At 48.3% G+C, this 20,466-nt stretch overlaps 4 protein-coding genes across 4 annotated transcripts; 3 read left to right on the forward strand and 1 right to left on the reverse strand.

Moving 5' to 3' along the window:
* Positions 1-675: 675 nt before the first annotated feature.
* FSST1_009105 (uncharacterized protein) lies at positions 676-1,254 on the forward strand (the record flags this gene model as incomplete). The annotated part of the gene is made up of 1 exon (XM_083226050.1): positions 676-1,254. One exon carries the CDS (start codon positions 676-678, stop codon positions 1,252-1,254), a length of 579 nt encoding a protein of 192 aa, XP_083085066.1.
* A 5,203-nt stretch (positions 1,255-6,457) lies between these two features.
* On the forward strand, positions 6,458-7,650 carry FSST1_009106 (P-loop containing nucleoside triphosphate hydrolase protein; the record flags this gene model as incomplete). Its single annotated transcript, XM_083226051.1, has 8 exons — positions 6,458-6,486; positions 6,539-6,570; positions 6,667-6,693; positions 6,821-6,900; positions 6,963-6,985; positions 7,059-7,087; positions 7,151-7,408; positions 7,478-7,650. 8 exons carry the CDS (start codon positions 6,458-6,460, stop codon positions 7,648-7,650), a joined length of 651 nt encoding a protein of 216 aa, XP_083085067.1.
* Positions 7,651-8,833: 1,183 nt separating this feature from the next.
* Positions 8,834-9,898, reverse strand: FSST1_009107 (uncharacterized protein; the record flags this gene model as incomplete). Its single annotated transcript, XM_083226053.1, has 1 exon — positions 8,834-9,898. The coding sequence occupies one exon, from the start codon at positions 9,896-9,898 to the stop codon at positions 8,834-8,836; it is 1,065 nt and encodes a 354-aa protein (XP_083085068.1).
* Positions 9,899-17,619: 7,721 nt separating this feature from the next.
* Positions 17,620-19,341, forward strand: FSST1_009108 (uncharacterized protein; the record flags this gene model as incomplete). Its single annotated transcript, XM_083226054.1, has 1 exon — positions 17,620-19,341. One exon carries the CDS (start codon positions 17,620-17,622, stop codon positions 19,339-19,341), a length of 1,722 nt encoding a protein of 573 aa, XP_083085069.1.
* Between the last annotated feature and the right edge of the window lie 1,125 nt (positions 19,342-20,466).

Here is a 20,466-nt window from a genome sequence, read left to right on the forward strand (position 1 = left end):
TCTTATTTCCCGGTGAGGTCCCCGCAATTGCGAGACTCGTCTCGTTTGTGTTCATCCTTGTTAACTTCCTTTAGTGCCTGTACCTGTCCGTGATCTAAGAAGGGGGCAGTGCTTTCCCTTCTGTCTCTGTCTTTCTCTTCAATCTCTCGGCATCATTTCGCTTCGACTTGACATTTCTGTCCGCTCTTTTCTTCCTTTCTTTCTTCTGTTTTTGTTCTCCGTCTGTTACAGTACCCTTTTACTGATCAGCTCATTGTATAGGAAACTTCGCGCTCTCTTGCATAACAAGTGCCTCGAATAAGATCTACATAACGAAGGCGGGTTATTCATCTGCTCAGCCCCAATACCGGGTTTCACTACATGGCAGGGAGAACAGGAAGATTGCCCGTACAAACGAGATTTAATTAGACAAATTGGCTGCGACAAACTGGTGTCGATATACACGAAACAAACATTCGGCAAACTCGATAAAGTGTAGACCACCAATGCCCTTGACAGGCTATCATTCTCTATGATAACTAACAACGAGGTTTTGAGAAAAAGTTTTGACTAGGAGGGAGCAAGGTTAAAAGATTGGAAGTGAACAGTTCTACCGCGATATTTACCATTTACCCGGTCTCTCACGAACACGGCCTTCTAGCTCGGCTGGTTTCACTTCGCCATATATCATCTACCATGGCCACTTTACATCCCCCGAATGCAAATCATCCGTCCGAGTCTATTCCAGACGCTGCATATCCGAACGACTCTCCTTTTCGACCAAGCGATAACTTATCGCAAGCCATGGTCTCTCCTCTTACCATCCCTCCTCCAAGCGCATCAGGATCAATATCGACACCATCATCACAACCACCTGTCTTCGGCGCCAGTGTCCCCGCCTACTCGAGTCCAGTAACCTCATCATACCCATGGTCTCCCGAAATTCCATCCAGCCCACCACCACCATATGACCCGACTCGTCCACCAGCGATATACTCCCCTCTGGAACAACCATTGTCAATCTCCTCGCCACCGCCTCAATACCCGCCGTCGACGCCATGGCCATACACACAAGGCGGATCGCTCAACGAGAGTATCAACGGCGTATCACATAAGATGGGACCGGTGGCCGCAGCTCGGGCGCGGCGGAGGCGCAAGATGCAGTTGATAGCTCTGGCACTTTGCGCTGTGATGATGATCATCTTTGCGCTGATCATGGGTGTTCTGATGGGTATCGTGAAGTTGCAATGGAAGGGTGACGATGATGACGACTAGGATCGTTGCCGTGTGTTTTTTTCTCTTGTCTTATCCTCTTTATATTCTTGTTCTATACTTCTTATCCTTGTCCCTTATCGAGCGGTTATCGTTGACGGATGGGTCGGTGTGGCGTACGAGTAAACAATTGGCTTTGTCAGAAACTCAGCGGTGTTATGCATGAAACATTATTCTCTTTTGTCTGGGTTGACTTGGTGGTTAGTGGATATGCTGCAGTTTGCAAGTGTTGGTAACGGAGCGAAACAGACTCAATGCATTTGCAATGTAAAACAACCATACTAATCATGAACTGGATGAGGACTTGGCATCCAACACTGGAACATGTGAATCAATATTTATACGGTAATGTTGAAAGGTTTACTACGCCTTTCCACAAGATTGATAGTGCATCTGATGCTAATAACGTGGTCAGGCGTGTCGCTATTACGGGCCAGATGTTGATACATATACCGTTTGAATTCACTCGAGTTCTTGCCCCTTGCCTTGATTCAATAGCTATAATTAGGTATTTTAAATTTCGTACAACTATCAGAAGATGAAAAGAACGAGTGTCGTCCAAGTAAATATGAGCAGATGGAGGTTTCAAGTTGATTTCCATTGTAGATATAGGGTAGCTTGGTTCGCAAGTCTAGACAGCTGAAAATTGAATAATTACAGTTGAAGGAATGTGAGAGACAGTTAACAATTACATCTACGTCACTCTAGCTTCGGGTTCTAAATCATTTACTCTTTCCACTCCAAGGCTCGAAGATCTACCAATCTGTTAACCTTCTCTGCCATGTTGGGTTGAATGCATATGATTGAGAGACAGTAATGAAACATAGCTAACCACACAAGAGAGTTTTGCTTCTTTCTGTAGTTCACTAACGTGACTGTTCTTGTTGTAAAAGGTTAGTGAGCCTCTCTTGTCAGCTTTCAGCCTCAAGGCTCCCTTGCACACTGAAGTATGGACGACCTCGACCGCCAAGACGAAAAGCCGCCGTGGCATGCGCAGAGGAATGATGCTCACTAAAAGGGATGTGGCGGGCTGACGAACTTAAATAAGATACAATTTTGTAGATACTAAGCGAAGATTCAGCCGAGATATGCGGCGCTGGCTTGGTGATTGATGTTGGGCATAATTATGGTTAGTGAGTGAGTGTTGGATGACAAAAGCAAAGCACTGGATGGGAACAGTTCCATGACCATAAGCGGGAGTGAGCGGGAACCAGATCCAAAATTGCAACGGGGGAGAAGCAAATTGTTCCGATTTGAGTAAGGACTCTCGTCTAGTCTCTCCAGAGTGAGTGATCGGCAACTAAATGTCGAAAAGATCAGCCTTGACTTGAGGCTGGCTGGCCTTAGACGTCATTTTGAGTTCTGTCACTTGAACATACTCAATCTCAACGGTTGGGTCTGGACTGGACTGGACTGGACTCAATGAGATGGAAGAGGTCGGCGAGTCTTTACTCTTGAAGTCACTTTCCTGTGGGTTGGTAAGTTAGCCGATAGAACGCCCTAGATCCACGGATATGTGTGTACGGATGGGTATCACGTTTCCGTAAATCCATGGCAAAAAGCAAACATCGCCGACGTCCTCCATTAAGTTGGCCGAATGTGATATTGTTGTTGTTGCCTCTTGTCTCTTGGACGTCTATAATCTACCTATCCGAGGAACGCATGCACGGGAACGCGACGTTCGTTTTAGCATTGCTTTTTTCCCTTGCCTTGCCTTTCTTTTCGTTTCTTGTCTTACTTTGCTTGTCACAAAAGAGGACACTGTTTGATCCAGTACTACGCCACGAACTGATTTTTGACGTGTCGTTGCTTCCATAGCCACGATAGGTCAAACAGGGCTGAGAAAACAGACAGTGAACGCCACTCCGATTCGATCGAACGATCCGCAGGGTCCAAGGGGGGCCAGTTGATACTATTCCTGGCCAACATCTCAGGCTGTCGGCCTCTCGGGGTGTCAAGGGGGAGAGAGGAAACAAAGGCTCCCGTCTCGCTGCAGCCTCCGGCTGTTGAAACATCAATATGCAGTCGAGCTATCAGTAACCAAAAACTGGATTGACGTTACTCCGCAGCTTCCACTTGCATGCATCTCAGTGCAGTTCAGCGCATCATGGGTCGGTCTCCAGCCGGTGCAGGTACAGAGATTTTCTTTCAAGGATGTTCCTAGCTCTCAGGTACCAGGCTCTCCACATGTATGGATAATATAGATCTGTAACCATTATAGTATGGATTTTGAAAGTGCACCCGGGCATCAATACATTTCCAACAAGCCGTAAAGTTTCTCAGTCCGAGGCAAGGGAGAGAAGAACATGAGGCTTAGAGACACCGCTGCTGTTTCCTCAATAGTACTTACTTTTCTTCCTGTGTTTGCACTGCGCCCTCGTATCGCGGCGATGCAAAAGACCCTGACATGCATTGAATACGTGATTGTCATGACGTGGTGGATTGTTGAACGGTTCAGGTGAGAGGAGACTACCAATTCAACTAAAGATTGAACTAAAGTAATGCTACCGATGACGTCGGGTTAATGAACCTGGAAATAGAAGGAAGGATCAGTGCGTGCTTGTAGGCAAATGGAAATGGGAATGAGCATAAGAATGGAAATATTCCCGAGAAATAGGGAAGGGAAGGCACGTGGCACATATCGCACTTGCACTCACTGATCAGCGAAACATTGCATTCAGGCCTCAGTTTCGAGGCCTACCTCCAAGCCAAGTCTTACAAAACAAGTGCCCACCAAAAGTCCACTTCAATCATCTCATCATCTGCATATTACATCTCCGTGCAAATCATGATTTGCATCACCCGAAACTACTTCCGACGGTGACATCAGCGCATGCCAGAGATGCCTCAATCCCAGTCTCGGCAGTCAAGCCCATGCCAAGCCACACAGACACCTCAACTCTGGGTCCCCTAAGTCCCTAGTCCCTAGTCCCTTAGGTTCAGCAGCCGCCTCTCCCGTTGTGCTAACGCAGCTCAGAGCAATTACGGAGAAGCGAATACAGTCGTTCAGTTGGCCGCTTTTTATCTATCGGCACCGGGTCGCTCAACTTTCCAACTCCCTAAACCGGCCGTCCATCAAATCGGAATCTTTTGCTCCTTCGCTATTCCGGTCCCAAGGTTCAGTCTCCTACCAAGTGGAGGGAAAGTAGGCTTCCTGTCACCCAATGATCCTTGAGCCTTCCCTTCCGCGGCGCAACAAGCTGCTGCCCCGTCCCCTGCGACCGAGGCCACAAGCGTTGTCTGCTTGTGTAATCCACGCCCCAAGCTGTCCGCTGTCATCCTTTGGGGTCTCCACCTTGACACCGCTGCAGATGCAACTATTCAGGGCGTTGCCCGCCATCGTCTTCCGCTAGCTCTGCTTTCTCCGAGCTCCAGCAACAGGGGACCAATCGCTGGCCATCCTTAACCATGGCGCTGGGAGCCAGTCTTGTTCATAGAGCTTCAGCCAACCATGCTCTCTGCTTGCATTGTTGCCAGAAAGCCCCTTCGTACCAACCCCAGCTAGAGGCATTGTCCCTATTCAGGATTTTATGGATGTGCTTTTGTCAATTCTCAATGTTTATCGGCAATTGTCAATGCTAAAAGATAATTGGCCGTTGGAATACATTACTTGTCATGCCCTGGCCTTTTGCCTCTAGCGACATACCCATATCTAGGCTATTGAAGCTCGTTAGTTGCCTCGAGGCTCGTGGTTTACATCCTATCCAGTCGCTTTCATATGTCGTGTTTTGCTTCACAAGCTTATCCTTGTACCTAGCGGCGACAATCTGCCGATGATACATTGATTGACCCATCTAGCCATCGACCTTCTTCTTTCTTTGCTCCCTGTTATTACGACTCTCTTTTCTGTGATGATTCCCCCTCTGCCCCTCCCCCCTTGGCATGCTGTTATAAAAACTCCCCTTGGCTGAGTTTTGCTTTTGCTATGTTCCTTTGGATTCTTACAGCCGTTTCGGGGAGCCACTTACTGCCGCTGTCATAATTACTGCCCTCTGTTCCCTCGTTTTCCCCTCAGACGTGTCACATCCCTGTCATCAGGTGTATTATAAGTGTCCTTGTTGGCTCTCCGGTCTTGCTTGATTACAATTGCTGAGAACCTACCTTTCAACCCCAGACTGGTTGACAACAGAAAACGGCGCCCCTCAACCCTCAACAAACAAACATCAAATTACAAGTTTATCGCACCGATACTGTGACGGCTGCCATCTTTATCGAATCGGTTGATAAGTCTTTAAGGGTCATCTCGTCCCAACCTAGGTCCAGCCGAGCCCAGCCCGATTCAGTCTGGCCCCGGAGCTTGACGATCTTGCTTTCGGTTCACGCCAGTTCTAGAACGCCGAACCAACTTGACAACCACCACATTACGCACCACCCTTGTTGGTATTTCGCTTCTTGGTGTGTCGAGGCTTTAAATCAGCCAAAAACAAAATCGTGGTCTTTCCCCGGTCATTTTCTTGGTTTCTATCACTTCAAGCAAGCAGTTGTCTGTCCAGTCCTGCGTGTCTTTTCTCCCTAGCGGTTTCTTTCTACCATCTTTGTTTACCGATCTTGTTCTCTCCGCTTCCCCAAGAAGTGAAAAAGCTCGAGCTAGCCGCCACGGCGCTTCCCAAACTCCTGGTCCTGGGACCGAACGTGGAAACTCAATTTCAGGCATCATAAACCCTGGACATCTTTATTCGGCTCTAGTCTGCTCTTGCTGACTGACTCTGTCTCCCCTCTTGAGCTTTTTTATCCCCTCCTCCCAAAGCTCGATTTCCCACCACGCTTTTTGAGCTTGACTCGACATCTCGGCTCTGCCCGTGTCCTCCCAGCGTGTGCTAGTCTACCAAAGCGTCGCAGCACACCACGAAGCACTCATTGATCGACTTCGGATTGTGAATACAAAATATACAAAGCTGCAACTGGCGCAGCAGTCAGTTTCGACTTTTTGTGTTTTGTTCCTCACTCTCTCGTCAGTTACCTGTTATCTGACGAACTGTCGGCCAACAAACAGCAAGGTCTCTTAGTGCCTCATCCTTCCCTCGCTCGGACATCGCTTCACAGACGCTCAGTCTCACCATCACCAGCAGAAACGATTTTTTCTTGTCGTTAGCCTGACATACGGTACCATAATATCCGGCACTCATCTTCTTCGATACGCGTGTGGTCGTCGCGTATCCTCATCTTCTCACTTTCCCCCCCCTTTTTTTTTTTTTTTACCGCCATCATGCCACGACATTACCATTACCAACCTAGGTATGACCAATGATAAAACTCTATGAATCTTATTGCTAATTAATTGCTTTAGTCGCGAACTCCATGTGGTAGTGCTGGGAGCAGGTTCGTCAACCTCCAGTCTGCATGCAATTCTTTTTTCGCTCTATTTTACCTTTTTCCTCTCATGCAATTATGTCTGACTCGGTTGTTTCTCTTTAGGTGGCGTGGGTAAAAGTTGCCTGACTGGTAAGTTGCCTGTTCCGTTCTCTCATCCCTCTCTAAGTTGCTGCGCCTGCGTCCCACCGTCGCACACAATCCTACTTACGATCTTCCCTGTCTGCCCTTTTGTTGCACAAGACTCACGCGAAAACAGCCCAGTTCGTCCACAATGAGTGGATCGAGAGCTATGATCCCACCATTGAAGATTCTTATCGCACTCAGCTCCAAGTCGATGTAAGTATCGTGCATGGCACAAGTGCCGCTTCTTGACACTCCAACTGACTCGTTCGGCCTAGGGACGTCAAGTTATTCTAGAAATGTGAGTTTGCGACTTCACAGTCTCACCCTTCAGTCCATATTTGGCCAAGAGCTACAACTGACTCAATCTCTAGCCTCGATACTGCGGGGACTGAACAGTTCGGTAGGTCGTCTATTGCTCAACAGCATTCACACCTTGATCCTTGTACTGATAATAATGATACAGTCGCTATGAGGGACCTGTACATGAAAACCGGTCAAGGATTCCTTCTGGTATTTAGCATTACATCGTCATCCTCATTGAGCGAACTGGCGGGTTTGCGCGAAGAGATTATCCGAATAAAAGATGACGAAAATGTTCCACTCGTCATTGTTGGTAACAAGGCAGATCTGGAAGAGAACCGTGCTGTGGCTCGAGCCAAGGGCTTCTCCATTTCGCAACGATGGGGCGCACCCTACTATGAGGCTAGCGCGAGGACGAGGAGTGAGTCGATCCGCCCACCCGTCGCTCTTATGTATGGGTTTCCGCCGCATTGGGACTAACAGAATACAGCCAATGTCGATGAGGTCTTTATCGATCTCTGTAGACAAATGCTACGTAAAGAGGATGAACAAAACGCGAACGACGGTCCCAACGACGACTACAAGTATGACAACGGTCGAAGTTCTCACAGACGCCAACGTCGCCGCCGAAAGAAGGATTCACCGCGATGTGCGATCCTTTAAAACTTACGAATCACCGTTCTTAAATTGATGACCACTGGATGGCATCCGTACATTGGAATCCTTCACTTCTTGCCCTTCACGATTTAGGGCCCTGGAATTTTTTATTGTTTTTTTTTTTTTTTTTTTCAATCTCCCACACAACCTAGCATGTATTACGTGGATTACGACCATTGATAGGAAATTGACCAAGGAAAGGTCTATGGAAGGACGAAGCACACAAGAGGCCCCGCGGTCTTACACGAAATGAAATGATATTTGGAAGAGCGATTGGCCGCTGGACGGGGCGGTAGAACCAGATCGCATGTTTGAAACGATACTGGAGCGAACAGATGACAGGACGCATCACATCAAATCGAATACACCACATGTCTGAATCAAGCGACGGGCGTCGAAGGTCGATAGGGGCCCTCTCTGTATATGTGCACATTAAGGCGTCAGTGGCGTTGGATATATATGACCTGGGATAAGGTCTACATATGTTGTTTGTTTCAGGGGTTGGTTGATATGGACATTGGTTCAGGTTCGCTCGACGTTGAGAAACGAAACAGAAAGACGTTGACAAAGGGAAATGCATCTTGACATAAAAGCGAGAACTAGCGGGGATAGTGACTATACGATTACGGTTATGCTAGCGTATATACTGGTCCGAGTACCAACTACTATTCACCATGATATTGATGGTTGTCAAACCCGCCACATTCTCGCTCTGTTCTGTCTCAGAGACCCTGGTCAACGCTAAACCTCTGCCCTGACTTATTCCTTCGTATCTCTTGGATTATTAAAGCCCAACATTATCAACGGTCAGGTCCTCTGCGAGCCGCCGCCATTGGGCAGGATTTTTGACCCAGAAGACATGTTGCTCGAACTGCATGTTGATGCACATCGGCAACTGACGATGTGCAACTGAAGGGTTCGACACAACCTGTTCAGCTCGACATGGACTTTTTGCTGTGTTTGGGCTCACAGACAATCCATCCCATATACAGATAATATCCATAGGCATACCCTGTCCTTCGCTATCTATTATTGCACTATACAGGATGAATTCCGATCATATATACCATGTTTTGTGTACCTTAGTTGTGCCAACTCGCGGGATCCAACGCCAATCTGAATATTGCCCAAGTTTACTCAAAGAAATCGTCGAACGTCGCCACCATCATTATCGACCGCCACCCATCGCTTATTTGCGACGAAGCATACCCCAGATGTCGGAGACGACACCAAACCATCCTTTGACCCTTTCAGCAGCATTCAGCAACAGAATATATCTCTTCACGAATGCGTCGGTGTTGTCGTAGTCACCAGCATAACACTCCCACGCAGCTCGACCTTGTCCATTGTTCTCATGTTCCTGAACGACCATGAGGTCGTCATCGTCCTCAACGCCCTCGACACCGGTCGATTTAAGCTTAGGACCAACGCAGAGAGCACGACCGGCAATCTCTTCGTCGGCGATGAGGCGTGTGGCAGCGTCGATGACATCCTGGATCTTGGCTCCGCCTGCAGTGCCAGAGAGGAAGGCTACCTCGACGGGCAGCTTGAGCATGTTGGACTTTGAGACGTAGTAAGGCGTGATCATGTTCACACGGACACCGCTCCGGAAAGATGTTGCACGGAGAGTGCGGAAAAGGCCAAGGATGGCATGCTTGCTCATCGTGTACATTGTCTGGGTGGGGAAGGGGCAGAGGGAAGCGAGTGAGCCGACCAGAAGAAGGCATCGATCACGAGGGGAAGATCCGTTTTGAGGCAACCAGTAGAGGGCGAGGTGAGTGGTGTAGGTAGCACCGGTGATATTGACATCGAACTGTTTCGTGTCGGGCTTGGGCAAACGGCCATTCTTGAGAACAGGCTCCTCGAACTGAATAGAAACGTCAGGGAGAATGATGCCCGCGTTGGGAACAACAATGTCGATTCCACCATGAGGGCTGACATGAACGGCCGTCTCAAATAGACTGACCTGGGACTCCCAATCAGTGACATCGCAGTGTTGAAAGGCAAAAGCCGAGTCCGGGTATTGAGCTGTGAGTGAAGCTACGAGCTCTTCGCCAGCTGCATCGGCAACATCGCCAATGATGATATTCGCGCCGTGGGAAGCCCACTCACGAACCATGAAAGATCCCAGTCCATTGGCGCCTCCTGTAATAACAATTGTCTTGCTCTTGAGAGTCGAAGCATCGTAGGGCTTGCTCACATCGACGGGCGGGGACTGGCGGATGAGGCCCTTGATATCGTTTGTGGGGTGCATTTTTGGATGATCCTGGGGTTTAGTGTATTGAGATAATGTGGGCGATCCTTTCGGCAGATAAGATGATACCCAAAAATAGAATACATTAGTAGTTGCAGTAAAAAAAAGAGTGCGTGTGAGTGTCGAATACGATTTGCTGGCCCTGTCAAACCAGACGTATCCGTAGTATTTGTTTAGCTTTAGCTATCAAGCCGAAAGCCGTTTGGCCAAGAATAATCCTTCAGGTGGAGTTGAGCTGAACCTCTTTGCAAGGCCTTGTCAGGTTGTCTCCCTTCTTTCTTGACAGGTCCCGATAAATTAGCTTGCTCTAGCGGGGTTAATAATCTGTGAAGTTGATATATCCACTCCAAACGTTTACGATGATTATAAAGAGTGCCTGCCACTAAAGATAAAGGACTCAAGACTGGAAATGTTTCGGTGCGGAAGGAAAACAATCTAATTATAGGGATAAACTTGTAGTATTTATCCTTTAGGGATGCCTGTTCTTCTCTGCATTCAATGCTGTGCTGTGATGTTACTGACTACCTATGGCAGTGACTGACAGGCATCGCAATGAAAGACAAACTTGACAGTGAAATGTGTGAGCAACAACTCCATTCTGTATATATCCAGCTAGAGAGCAGGAGATGTCTTAAAAGAGTCTGTCCCCTTATAGCTCGTGACCCTTGATATCCCCAAGGCCAGCAATTGGAGCTTTATTCCTGGAACCTCATCAACAAGGTTAGACGAGAGTTAATAGACTACAACCCAGAGAAAGGAAGGTGCGGATATCGTTCGATTCAGTCGTGGCCAGTGAACTAGTGCAACCCGTCAAAAATGGGTTCCTCTCATCCCTCTCGATACCCTAACCGCGGCTACTTGGAGAGATGGTCCCTGTATCATCGAGAACGGCTGTCTCGGTGCCTCAAAAAAAAAAAAAACGACAGGGGTCAAGCTTTAGGACGAGACTCCTCTCTTGTCAGCGGCGTTTTTATGAAGGGATGAAAACAAGTCACATGAAAGAAAAAGGCTGGCGCGGGGAGTCGATCACATCACCTACCTAGTCTAGTAGGTAGGTAGGTATAAACGAAGCCTGAGTTTGTCTGATACAGCGCGGCTTCCATGAGCTGCTTGTACATATTTGGATCGGAAAGTCATGATCAAAGCTCTGTTCTTTCCCCTATTTCTTGTGCAAGCTACAAAAGAAAGTCGACGAATGTACTCAAGCATACCAGTATCTGTGCATATGTATGTGCATACTGTACTGGGCGTCTGGTTTGTGAAATGATGCCCGGGAAGTGACGGGCTGTGGAGGCCAGCCCTCCAACAGGCTGGGATGCCGGGCGGGTCCTGTCCACTGAACTTAGATGCCGCGCCAGGAGACCCTTGCGACGTCGAGCATGGCAGGGGTTGGTTGACTCTTCCAGGGCGATCGAGGGACAAGACAACTTGTCAGTAAGAAACAGGTTTAATATCCCCTTCCTACTAAGTTTGAGACATGGTAATGTCCGTACCCTCACGAAGCAACAGACGATATCTGTCATAAAGCAAAAAAGAGAAAAAAGAAAGAAAAATGGCTGCTAATATTGGCGACAAGATGAGTGCAAACCTAGGGGCCTCGCGAATCAATGGATCTGACCCTGTTGTTGTCGTACCTGAGAACATCGTGTCTAGCCACAACCCAGAACTCACGTGGTGCCCGTTAGACTGTAAAGTGGCTCTAAGTGATCGTCTAAAAGTGCGCGATTGTGCCTAACTGAAATGTGATGGCGCCCTAGCAAGAAGGCAACGGCTTCTGGTGCAGAGATCAGCGCTTGGGCGGGCGTTGATCTATTCGGCATCTATACATAACTATCTAGTAGCATATTCGCAATATATCTTTTCAACTAAATAGTTCTTTGATGAATAAAAAGTCGCCTGGTTATGAATTCCGCAACATGGCGCTTAGTCGTCTCTGCCTTCAAACACATCACATCCTGCACTGCGAGGTGGACAATACGTAGTTATGTGCTACCACGAGGCTCTCGTCACACACGCCTCCGGTTAAGCCAATCAAGAAGTGTCTGGTGTAGGGGTGCAAAATCATGGTGTTCAAACCTTTCTAGAGACAGCGCGAGTTGGTCAAGCCCAATCGGAGGTCCTGCTTAACGACTAAAATCGAGTTAACAGATGAACGACGACGCAACCTAGGGTCGTTTATCCAGCAGCACGGGACACCAGGAAGAAGGTTGACTTCCGAGCAATATCTTGCTCGATACCAGAGTTGCACATAACTCACAATCATGGTGCTATGCTTTGTATTTGGTAGATTTAGTATACAGTCCTGTTTGGTGAGAAAACAACAAAATATCCTTACCAAAGGTAGTGTGAAAGACCTTTCCAGCCCAGGGACACAGAAACCTGCGTCTATTTAATACACCATATTGTTGCTATTGGAGTCTTGCCGTTATTGCCAAATCTGTTTCGATGACGAACGTAAGCACACAGCCATCAGCATATTCCAATGATATCTTGAGGATTGCTTTAGACGGTAGACCATGCCGTGGCGTTGGGAGGAGCATCGAGGTGAGAAGTGCAGGGATGACGGTGAATCGACGAGGCTCTGCGTCTCTTTTGTCCACAACCCTAAATAGTGAAAGCGAGATCCCATCGCATGGAACGAGTGACTATTGTATTGAGAAGACAGTCAACCCATGGTGTGTGTGTGTTATGGCCATGGGCCTGCCAGGCTATCGGCGGCCGGAAGGTAAAAGGGAAACATTCGAAGACGAGGACAGGGGCTGCGGAACAACGTAGGTATCACCAAATAAGTACAAACGAAACCGGCTCCAGTCATGTTTCCCATTTATGTATATCTATGTTGTTTAGAACAAGAGGCTCTCAAGGCTACAGTACCGTCCTTCCATGGTCCACTGCGTACTGATCAAACGCTTCTATTTCCGGCCATCTTTGCGTACCATTAGATGGCAAGAATCAGAGAGTTAGAATCAGAGAGTTAGACCCAAGACACAATGGTATGCCAGGGTCCACTGTCCGTTTCTGATCTGCATTGGCATATTTCACGTCTCTGGGTTCATGGGCTGTCCACGATGTTGACATTGTCGTTTCGTTTCTCTGTCCAAAGTTCTACTTTTCTTATGGTCGTGTGTGAGCAGCCGCTTGATTGACCCTAATCTCCAGTAATCTGAAAAGAAAAACAGTGGATTAATTTTTGAAACCATATGCAGGCGAAATATCGGTAACCTCTTTCCAAGTGGTGTTTTGTCACCTTACTCTACTTTGACCATGTCCGATGGGGGAACAGCAAGACATACCTGCCAATATTTACACCAAAAAGCAATCTTGTGTGTTCAGTTGGTGCAGCTACCCAATTAATGACTGAGTCGTCATACCTGTTATTGTTCTACACAACCACATGAACAGACCCCAAATCCCAAAAGCACAAAAGTCCGAAATTTTGGGTTGCTGTGTCCTCGATCCGGATGGGTTTGCCCAGAGAAATTCGATCAGTCTTTAGCACCAATGTGTTAGTGAGTTCTGCACTTGCTGATATTGGCCTGTTTGTTGCGATGGTACAGGACGGTTAACCACTCAGTCGATAGGATCCGTCAGGGGGGGAAAGTATGTATGTAGGTATCTATGGAGGTGGTGGTCCCGGTTACCCCTGCCAACAGACTGCATGACTGGCTCACCGGCTGTGTACCCCTCCCGCCCGCGGCCATAGCCCTGGGTGGTTTAGCACATCAAAAGAGTGAGAGCTTGACAAGCAAGCTTTGGATGCAACAGAAGGATGTTCTCGATGTCGAGAGGTCGGGCATCCGGGACATATGGAGGGTAAAGACGTGGCTCCTGTCGGGATAGGACGCCCCAGAAGGTAGGGCACCTCGGAGGGCGATTGTTCGTATGCTGATTGCTTGACGGACCGACATATCGGTCGGTCAGAGCTCGTAGGTTTCACATCATCAGATGCAAGCTTTGGCTTGGTAGCAAGCAGTATTCCTCCCTGCCTGTTGTGTCGACATGGTCTCACCACAAGACTCTCGGACAAGAATCAGGTTGGGTTTGTAGCACAAGGTTTGTTACAAACCCATTTGAGGTGCAGATTAACTTAGGCCATTTCCAGCCAGGCTCGCAGGTAGTGTGACTGTGGCTGCTGTATTGCGTTCTCAGATGTACGGTTATTGTAGAGCAACTTGGTACTCAAGTACCTAAATTGGTAACAAAGTGCAGGCTTGAGCTTAGATGCTTGTGTGGCAGCAACAATGACGGCAAAAAGGATGAAAACAACGAGTAGCAGGCCAAACATTTTTCTCGACCCTGATGATCTGTTTGTCGAGGGGCAGGGTTGAATTAAAGTCTCAATTCATGCCTGGACCCTTGGGCTTGGGTTTCAGGCTGAGGCGCAGTCGCGTCACCTCCCGTGCTCGAGGAACTTACATATGCACTCACGGGTAGACACATTCATAACCAAGCCAGTATGTATTATATTAGGGGGAAAAGAAAAAGAAAGAAAGAAAGAAACATCGTCTCTGGTTAAAAATGAGTTATTGCTATTATGTTATATTGTTATTATAATATTGCTTTTGACGCTTATACCTAGCTACAATGTTGATGTCCCTCATAGAGAGACTGAATTGCTGCCAGACCGTGAACAGATGGTGGATGGAAGTGGTAATACCTAACCCAAAGTACCTACTGTCCCACTATTTTTGCTCTGTCCTGTCGAGTGGGGAAGACAAGTGCCAGCCGTTCATTCATTCTGGGTTTCATCATCTCAGCTCTTTTTTCAATCTCAGATCTTCTGACCTGTTTCTTGGTTTGCAGGCTTATTCATTTTACCCAATGCAAGATCAAGATTGCGTACCATTGGGTAAGCTCAGTTTACTTTGGACAATGTTACACTGAAGTCACTAAGAAAAGAAAAGAAAAGAAAAAAAAAAAGAAGAAGAAAAGCCTGTGGATGATAATTATTTCTACCGAGTGATGCAATTCAATGTTCACTTTTTGCTTTGTTTGTAGGTGAGAAATCTAAGCTACCAAGGCAGACAAGCTAATAACCAGGTATTACATCACCTGCCCCTCGCGTCCGTGTAGTTAGTTTATCGCTTCTCTGGTTCGCCTTCACTTCTGACCCTCCAACTGTTTATTAGTCGGCATTTTGCTTCTTTGATGCTGGCTGTTGCGTCTTAGCGTCAGTCTTTTCATCTTTAGCGTCTAATACTGCCCGTCTTCAATTCTCAAGCAGTCAGTCATCTTGCTCCCAGACACGCCCATTGTACTATTACCAACGAGGAAGCGGGACTGTCTTTTGTTTTAACTTTGCACCACTCCCATGCGATCGAGCTCCGATTGGTACGATAGCCTTAAACGACCTTGACGCCAAAATTGCGCCCACCCCTTGTACAAACCGAGCAAGCTGTTTACACTCCCCCATACCCATAACCATACTGTAGTCATGTCATAAGCCGAGCCGCTCTGTGCGCTCTCATCGCAAAGGTTGCTTCCCCGTACGAAATGCAATTCTGTCTATTGTCCCGACAAGGTCGAGAAAAAGGTTCATGGGAAAGTTAGTCAACAGCTTCTTTCCATTTTTTAGACGCGCCATGTTGTGACGTGTTATCAATATACGCCGAGAGCTGGCTGCCTTCACTCAAACTTTGTCGTCCCCTCGTTATATTAAGAAGTCATCAACACCTCCCCGCATCCCGAGTTTTTAGTTCACAAAACACACACGCTCTGTCTAATGTGTTCGTAACATCGCGATCACTCACTGTATGTCATCGATTGATCGTATGGACCCTGACAATAGAGGCTAACTCAACTATCAAGCACGTAAACCAAGGCTGAAACAAACACGTTGGTCATCATCATACTGCTAGGTTAAAGTAGCATTCATTCTGTTATCCGCATACAGACTCTGAATGAGAACCTGATCAGTTTATCTTGTGCAGTCTTCCCCTCAAGGGCCGGCTTATCACCGCCAGCCGAACCACTTTCTCTGGTGCATTAATCAACAATAACATTGGTACTCGAGACCCAACGAGGGTCCTTTGAAGGCTACCTACTAGACTTACTAGACTAGTAGTCTCATCCCAGCAATCCCCGCTATACCTCATTGGCATAAGCTCTCCTGAACCCCTTGGCCCCCGGACTGATCCCCCGGAGACACATTCACTAGCAAGAAGCCCGTGTCTCTCCAACACACACAGACGAAACGCATATTACAAAGTGCCCAGCCCAGCCCAGCCCAGCCCAGCCCAGGAACAACAGGGACAGGCCCCGATTTACTCCATCGATCCAAGAACTTGGAAGCAACCCAAGATACGGAATCGATCCTTAACGCCCGGACCAAGCACCAAGCACGAAACAGAGGAGCAAAGTATGAGCTGAAAGTGAATTATTTGCTACCCAGACGACGTGCAAAACCAAAACCAAAACCAAACTTCTTACGCCCGTGCCGCACTGACAATTCTAACTCTCGCGGCCGTTACTCTTTCCCCTCCGCTGCCACCCTCTAAGTTCTTACCTCGAACATCTGAATCTCAAAGGTAAGTGAGGACCAGTTCCATTATCTATCTCCATCACACCTCCCTCCCTCCTCCACACCATCTGTTCATTTCATTTCATTTCATTTCATTTCGTTCCATTTCCCCGTTCCCCTTCTTCATTCCCCATCATCGGTATTATTCTGCCACCCTCCTTCATAAGAAACAGGAGTCGAGCATCCACACACACGCACACACTTGCTTGCATATGTACTCTCTCTACTATACATGCACAAGGTTGCCTTTTCTTGCGCGCTCTTTTGGGGCCCAGAATAAGTAATTCCTGCTATCGCTATCATCTCTAGGGGGGTTCCGCCTGTCCCGTCGCCTCATTGTTACTGCTACGCACCGAGGCCCTGTTTCTATTTGCACTCGTTATCCATTCTTCCTTCATTCCCATCTCCCCTCTTTACGCAAGGTGTTTTAATGCTCCCTCGTTTGATTCAGGTACCAGGTCCGATTCCCACGTTCTTTCCCTCAGCGCACCTCTTGTCACATACCAGCCATTCTGGTCTTCAGAACACCCATACCTCCCATCCCACCCTCTTCTCCCAACAGGCACTACCACTGCCACTACCGTTTCTACCCTACCTACCTAGCGACTTCCTGCCGCTGACGGATGGGGAGTTTCTGGTGCCCCCTACATTAACTACAACGGCCCCCCTCCCTCATCTACCCAACATTGCATCTTGCACCACACCTGCTCACTGCGACAAACTGTCTGTCGCACTCTTTTTCACGTCATTTCAACAGCGCATTTTGTCCGTTCCCCTGCTAACACTGCATCGCATACATAGGGAGTTTTTCTTCCTGTCCTCACAACAGCGATACACACATTCAATTGCTCCAAACTTATTAATTGTCCGACTGCTCGTTGCCCTGTTACTGCGCAACCGGTCACCTCGATCTTCGCTTCACGTCCCCCGCGGTCATCAGACACAATTGCGCCCAAATACTGGCGGCTTCCAGACAATCAACATTTTCGTTGGTCTTTCCGCGTCCCAAGTCCCAATAGCGCGACTCGCCGTTCATTCTGCGATTGCGACCGCGACCGCGCTTTCCATCGCGACGACTGAGACCACGGCATCCTCTCTCTTCACTGCCAGACCTTGGCGATTACCGCATTCGCTTGACTTCACGTCGCATTGTCCCTGCAAAGCAAGATCTGCTCCGACACATGCAGCCAGGCAGTAGGCGATGAAGGCTTATCGGACCGCACCAACACCCGACCCAGCAAGGATCGTATCTCCAACTGTCGAACATCTCGACCGCGCAAGTCCCTCTCCGCCGTTTACTGGTTCAGCAAGTACCAGAGTCGCGGACACAAACTCACCATTTTCCACAAGTTCGGCGGCGTCTACCGCGACACTGCCAGCGATGACTATGACTAGTTATCTTCCCACAGGCCACGCCTTTAGGCCGACCAGAGCCCCGGGATCAACATACACTTCGACCATGCACGAGATCCCTCGATATGGAATGGCCATGTTCTCAGGCTCTGTATCTCCCACCGTATGTGTCAAGATTCGGTGCCTGCCGCTCAACACTACAGAGGAAAGCCTGAGGCTCATGGCCGTTTTCTCGCCAGAACTCGCTGATGTGGAAGTACTCCCTGTGGAACAATCAGAAGACAGCGGGTTTCGCTCCGCTCACATGCGATTCCGATCAATGGAGGCAGCACAGCAGGCCAGAACTATGCTGGATGGCCGTCCCAACATCTCCAACAGTGCCCAGATGATTGTCGAGATCAAATCCGATGCCTCTCCATTCGCACAGCGATATTCCACTGATCCTTTACCGGCGAACAACTCGAGTTCACCGGCTTCGGCTGCGTCAGCTTCATCTGCAATTGGACCAGGTCAGGCTTCAAGATTCAACGGTGGTTTCCACTCACTCGAGAGCCTCTCCCCTCAGACAAACCATGCCTACACTGGACACGAACTTCCCAAACCGAACTCAAATGTTGATTTCAAGAGCATGTTCTCCCCGCAATCCCCTATCGGTAACCATCTGAACGACCATGGTAGAATGAGTGGAAAGGACCTCATCGCTAACGACTCTGTTGACGACGAAACGAGCAATCTTTTGAACGACCCTCTGGCGTATGCCGACATCAATAACACGGCTCCTCAACGCAGGGCTACCGCACCTCAAATCCCTATCACTGGTATGGCTTCTCTCTCACTAAACACGAGCAACATGCCACCATCAGCTCCCTCATCCTTGCCTCATTTCAACAGCGCCATGTCGGCCCAGCCAGGGCAAATGTCTCCCTTAGACAAGGGTGCCTTCAACCGTTATCAACCAGCCCACGCCCGACAAGCCTTTCCGCCAGTGAATCCAGCCGATCAGAATCCCCCCTGCAATACCCTCTATGTTGGCAACCTTCCTGGCGACGCGTCCGAGGAGGAGCTAAAGCGTATCTTTGCGTTAGCACGTGGTTATAAACGCCTCTGTTTCCGAACCAAACAAAACGGGCCCATGTGTTTTGTTGAGTTCGACGACGTCACGTGTGCTACCAAGGCGCTCCACGAATACTACGGAACAATGTTACACAACAGCACTAAAGGTGGAATTCGTCTCAGCTTCTCCAAAAACCCGCTCGGTGTTCGGTCTGGCCAGGCCCCTTCACACAACAATTCCAACACAATGAGTGGACATCTACCCATGCCAGGCTCCACGAATGGTTTCGTGTCGGCAAACAGACCACCTCCTGGACTTGCTGCACCTCCAGGGCTCGGGAGTGGCCGTTCTCATCACTACATGGCCCCAGGTCACGGTAACGGGGCTTTGAACAACATCGCTAATTATGGCTGGAATCCGCCCATGTACAATGATCACGATGACTCCAGGAAGAAAAGACCTGTGTTTCCTGGAAGCTACAATCCTCGCTACAGCAACTACATGCTTGGAAAATAAGACCCTGGAAAAACAACGACGGCACTTTTAGCAACGTTCGTCTGTTTTCGTGTCATCCCCCCCCCCCCCCCCCCCTTTTTTTTTTTTTTGTCTTCACACTTTTTTTTACATCACTTGCAACATCTGTTTATTTATTTTACAACGATTCCCCTTTCCCTGAACATATCTGCATTCGCATCGCTTACATAAACGGAGTTGTCTTGGTTTTGTTTCTTGTCTTTTTATCCCCTTTTGGCCGAGGTTCACAAGGCTTCATGATGGCTTTGCCATCCTTTCAACAGAGCGCCTACGCAGCTGAAGCAACTGTGTGTTTCTCCGTCATTTCTGCTCCGTGAGCCAGGTCGATAGTCATTCACCCTTGTCTTGATATCTCGGTCTCGGCCACAGGTGCCGCAAACCGACAGACTACTCCTGACCTGGACTCGGCCGAAGATTTTCAAGTTTGTTGTTATCAATGTTCTTAGTTGGTTCACGATTTATGGTCTCGCGAGATAACAAAGAGAAAAAGAAGAAGAGAAAAATATACCCGAACAAGTTGTCGTGTTTTGCGACATGGAATGAATAGCCGAGAAAGCATTGCGATAGGATAAAACGCCCTTTGCCACAGGGAGGCGGAATTTTCAGGTAACGCAAGGCTTCGTTCGAATTCATTGAGTTCTTCTCAGAGCTGGGAGTTTATTTGGGCTATTCTGGAAAGGCAGGGAATGTTGGAGCACGGAAGATACTGGAGCGGTCGCCCCGCGTCACATTTTGCATTCGGGAGGATTGGAGCATAGGAATTTTTCCTATTCAAGTGGATTAGACGACTTCACGAAGACAAGGGTTCATCATACGCATGCATACGAAGATACCATTAGCTGGCGATCCAGCAAATCGCCCATGCACGATGGCGGAGTTACGTTTTTCGGTCATTCAGAACGGAAGCTGGCGTCTGATCGTTTATCTCCTTTTTCAGGATGCTAAACATGCCTGGCCAAGAGTATTTGCGCGAGGCGAAAGTCTTTGTTCTGGTCTAACACTGGTCGGGGTCTTGTCATGGTATCACTCACATTTGAACGGAAAGGGATTGCATTGCATTGGATGGGATATTATTGAATGGGAAAGGTTCTGACAGCGATATATCCA

The sequence above is a fragment of the Fusarium sambucinum genome, chromosome II, assembly GCF_050947815.1.
Source record: "Fusarium sambucinum isolate potato_lamoka chromosome II, whole genome shotgun sequence".
Taxonomy (NCBI): Eukaryota; Fungi; Ascomycota; class Sordariomycetes; order Hypocreales; family Nectriaceae; genus Fusarium; species Fusarium sambucinum.